Here is a 4,561-nt window from a genome sequence, read left to right as displayed (position 1 = left end):
GTATTGCTCCCTTAGTAAGTGGCAAGGATAGATCTGTGATACTTTACCTATAAATTCAGATGACAGGTGACTAGAGTTGAAGTAGAGGAGAAGCTTTATCAAACTTGCTGTGATAGCTTGTCCTTTGGGTGAAAACTATACCAGAGATAGAAGATCATGCTCATTCATTATCAACATGAAGCTTACAATGGTATTTAAATATGAACATCTGGGCAGTAGGTGGGGAAAAGTGGTGGTGGATCACCTATTGAATATTGGCATAGTGCAGGTCTAGTAACAGTGCACATCGCTTCCACACCCATCCTGTTAGCTAAAATATAGACTACATAGTCGCATCTTACAATGTACAAATATGGCAGAAAAATGTGTTCTAATGTGTTCCCAGGGATAGCAACCAAATGTTTGGCAAAAAGTGAAATTTCTGCCAGATAGTAAGCATAAATACCTTAGAATTTAGTTTTAATGGGGAGTAAAATTTCGAATAGTCAGGATTCATAGTAAAGAAGTCTAACAACAAAGTGAGAATGCCGATATGACTAGAGAATGAGTCATGCAGAGACAAATAATATTAGAAGCTTCGGTTTTTCTGCCTATTTATCCTTCTTTTTAATTGAATTCAATGACTCCTTTTTCCTCTGCATATTTAAGAGGAATGCCATCTTTTTAATTGAGTCATGGAAAGCTTGTTTTACTTGCTTGTTTCTCAGTGTGTAAATAAAGGGGTTCAACATGGGTGAAATGGAAGTAATAAGGAGTGAAATACCTTTATTTATAGCTACCTCGTCCTTGGCTGACGGTTTGACATAAATGAAGATGCAGCTTCCATAAGTAATGGAAACCACAATCATGTGGGAAGAACACGTGGAAAAGGCCTTTTTCCTTTGCTGGGCAGAGGGAAACCTTAGAATAGTCCTGATGATATAAATGTAGGAAAGAACCACACATAAGAGGGTTATGATGAATGTCAACACAGCACACACGATAACCATCTGTTCTATCAACCAGGTGTCTGAGCAAGAGATCTTCAGGAGAGGAGATGCATCACAGAGAAAATGATCAATGACGTTTGAATCGCAGAATTCCAGGCCCAAACCCAGACTGAGTGGTGGGAGAACGATCATCAGTGCTGCTACCCAACAGGAGAAAATGATGTTCTTGCAGACTCTGCTGTTCATGATGGTGGTGTAATGCAGGGGTTTGCAGATGGCCACGTAGCGATCAAAGGACATGGCAGCCAGAAGAAAAAATTCCGTTACTGCAAAGATGTCTGTAAACAAGAGTTGACTGGCACAAGCATTATAGGTAATGGACTTGTCCTCAGATAATATGCTATATAGGAATCTGGGAACACAGGCAGTAGTGAAAGAAATTTCTAAGAAGGAGAAATTTTGAAGGAACAGATACATAGGTGTTTTTAGGTGGGAATCAATCAGAGTGAGGATCATGATGGTAAGGTTTCCAGATATACTCAACATGTAGGAAAGAAATAGAAAGATAAAAAGCAATATTTTCAGTGGAGTGTCATCGGTCAGTCCCAGCAAGATGAAGGTTGTTAGTGTAGTTTGGTTTTTCATCCTTGAATATTTTGCCCATTCTGCTTCAAATAATAAGACTTTATATGAGGAACTGCAGAGTCCTCGTCATCTTCTAACCTCAAGAGAAGTAAATCAGTGAGTGATTCCTATATCATTGGGGAAGTAAGCATATCATACATGCCAGTGTTTGATTAACTCTTTGTGTCACATAAACTGACTGTTCATAATTAAATCACCTATTTGCACTGCTGCTTGTAATTACAATTTAACTGTAATTGGTGCCGGTTTGACATATTCTATCTAATCTATATATATGAAAGCCTAAGCGACCATTATGATCTGATGACCAGAACAACCAGTGCAACCAGTCGCTAAGACACGCATTGAACATCAGGGGGCAGTTGCTCAATGTAGGAGCTGGCCTCTGATGGTCAGTGCACTCCCCCTGCTCCTCCCCCTGGTTGGCCCCAATAGGGGAAGTGGGCTAGGCAGCCTCCCATGGCTTCCCCCAGGCCAGCCATCCCACCCTGCCCATGGCTCTTCCCCCCAGCTGGCTCCCTCTCCTGCAGCCCCTTCCCCAAGTCCTAAAAATGGCTTTTGGATCTACTATTCTTACTTCCCCCTGCTTCCTAGAAGTTGCTTTGGGTCTACAATTCTGACTTTCCTCTACTTCTGAACTCCAGAAATGCTTCTAGCAGAAAAATCCCTAAAAAAACTAACAATGGCCTTTGCTAAGAAAATCCTTGCATTAAAATTTACATGTGTATTAGCAACTAAACTAACAAAGAATGATTATCACATAGTTTATTCTGTTTCAACTTATCCAGTGGAGTTTCCCTGAGGTGTGTTTAAAATATTTTTATCGGATACATGCTCTTAAAGATTCATTAAATGTATTACAATCCAATCTTTTTGAGGTTTTCCTCACAGGAAATTTATTTCAAATATATGTATTTTATATCATTCATATGGCGATATTTTACTTCTGCTGTTAGAATACCTATGTTATACATTTTAATGCCTTTTAGGATATCCTAGTGCTACAAAGAAATTTCCCCCAGCTTACAAGCAGAAATCTAGAACTGTATACTCCGGTTAATTAACTTCCGTTTAAATTCCTTTGAAAGTGAAAACCCGAATGCCCTTTAACTATCTGCTTTGCTTCCTCAAAAAAACTAAATATGGAACTCCCATTTGACCCAGTAATCACACTTCTAGGAATATATCCCAAGAAACCAGAAACATTCATGAGAAAGAATATATGCACCCCTATGTTCATAGCAGCACGGTTTACAATAGCTAAGTTTTAGAAACAGCCTACGTGCCCATCAGCAGATGAGAGGATTAAAAACTGTGGTACATCTATAGTTTAATTATTCACTAGATTTTGAGAGTCCTTTTCCCATCAAAGCATTATAATTAAGACCAGAACTTTGATATTGAATTTTTTCTTATTTATGTTTTTCCATTATTTCTTTCTAAACACATTTGACAATGACATATTATCACTTCTCATTGTATATATGTACTTCAAAATTTGTGACAAATAAGGGAACATTTGAAGTAAATTTATAGAGCTGAAGAGCAATTACGTCATTTCAATGTGATAAGAAGCAAAGGTGTCAGTATCCATCCTCTGTTCTGGTCCTCAAACATCTATTCATGTGCATCACAGCCTGGGACCTTTTGTTTCCCTTGCCCATATTACTCTTAAGACCTAGTAGTTCTCTGTATAAGATATCAGACACCGATAGTATTACTGTGGCAAATTGCAGAGCAGGAAATTTGTCAAGTACATTTACATCTGCAGGAAAATGTTACAGTATTCTCACTTCAACTTATTCTTAGACATCTAGATCAGACTTAGATGGTTTTGTCTTACACTTTTCCTTTTTTCTATCTGAGAGTCCTTGAGCAATTTGATTAATTTCTTTATAATGTGTCTTTTATTTGTGTCTGTATGTGTGTAAACTTCGGATAAAATAATATGTACATCTTAGGGTTATAATGAAAAATTTAGATAATATAGATAAAATATGTACAACTGCATCTGGTATTAGGTGACCATTCATTACTATTCAGTATTGGTCATTCTTATTTTGTTAACTTATTATTTCTTATAGAGAGTCCTCTAGATGTGCATATTTCAAGATTTTGAATGTGGCACTCATGACTGTGTTTCCTTCCCTGTCAACAATAAGTCTGATTTAAAAACATTGTTTATTGTTCTTTTTTTACTCCGATTTTCAGTTGTCAGCATGTCTTGCCATTTCTGTTATCTTTTTAATTTGTTCCTTTTTTTCTCTCACTCACAACACTACTTTTACTCTCGGTGTCTTTATCTCATAGCTGAAATATTGCAGAAAATGTTAACATATGATTAACATATATCTTTGCTTTTCCCATTCAGTATTTTAAAATCAATGCAATCAGAATCATTTTTCTAAAGCCCAGATGTGATTAACTCTCCTCTATGTTTTGTGGACAATATTTTTGAACTGTCATTTATAACATACTATGTATTTCTCTGAAACTCTAGATCTACCTCTCAGTTAAATGGAAGTTAATTAATTTGGCTTTAGGTAAGAGTTGAGAAGAGGAGAAAGAGGAATGCATTAATGGGTTTGAGTTTAAAATGCATCAAGCATTTAGGTTAATGAAATATTACAGGCAATAAATATTTTATGCAGAGTAACGAGTAAGAACAAAATTTCTCATCCTAAGAGAATTTATAAAATTTTTGTATGAGGGATAGGAGAGTTGAGGAATTGGTTAGACGATTTAGTGGTTCTGAATAAGATCTCTATGTTTGCAGACCTTACTGTCTCCACTAGCATGGAACGGGAATAGCAGAAAGAGAAAAATGAGATAGATTTCTGCAATTTCTTCTCCTTGTAGAGATCTAAGGGGAACAATAATTAAGTTGCTCCTTGAACTTAGGCAAAAAAAGCCTCAGAACGTCACACAGTCTTCCCATTCCAAAGATTGGTATGGAATTAGCAAAAGGGTGTTGTCCTGTCTAGTGT

At 36.8% G+C, this 4,561-nt stretch overlaps 1 protein-coding gene across 1 annotated transcript; it reads right to left on the bottom strand.

Moving 5' to 3' along the window:
* Positions 1-590: 590 nt before the first annotated feature.
* On the bottom strand, positions 591-1,574 carry LOC307101055 (olfactory receptor 6C2-like; the record flags this gene model as incomplete). The annotated part of the gene is made up of 1 exon (XM_079773781.1): positions 591-1,574. One exon carries the CDS (start codon positions 1,572-1,574, stop codon positions 591-593), a length of 984 nt encoding a protein of 327 aa, XP_079629907.1.
* Positions 1,575-4,561: the final 2,987 nt, after the last annotated feature.

Source organism: Cnephaeus nilssonii (assembly GCF_951640355.1).
Source record: "Cnephaeus nilssonii genome assembly, chromosome: 6".
Classification (NCBI taxonomy): domain Eukaryota; kingdom Metazoa; phylum Chordata; class Mammalia; order Chiroptera; family Vespertilionidae; genus Cnephaeus; species Cnephaeus nilssonii.
The sequence above is the reverse complement of the archived record's forward strand: the minus strand, read 5'-3'. Positions and strand labels throughout refer to the sequence as shown.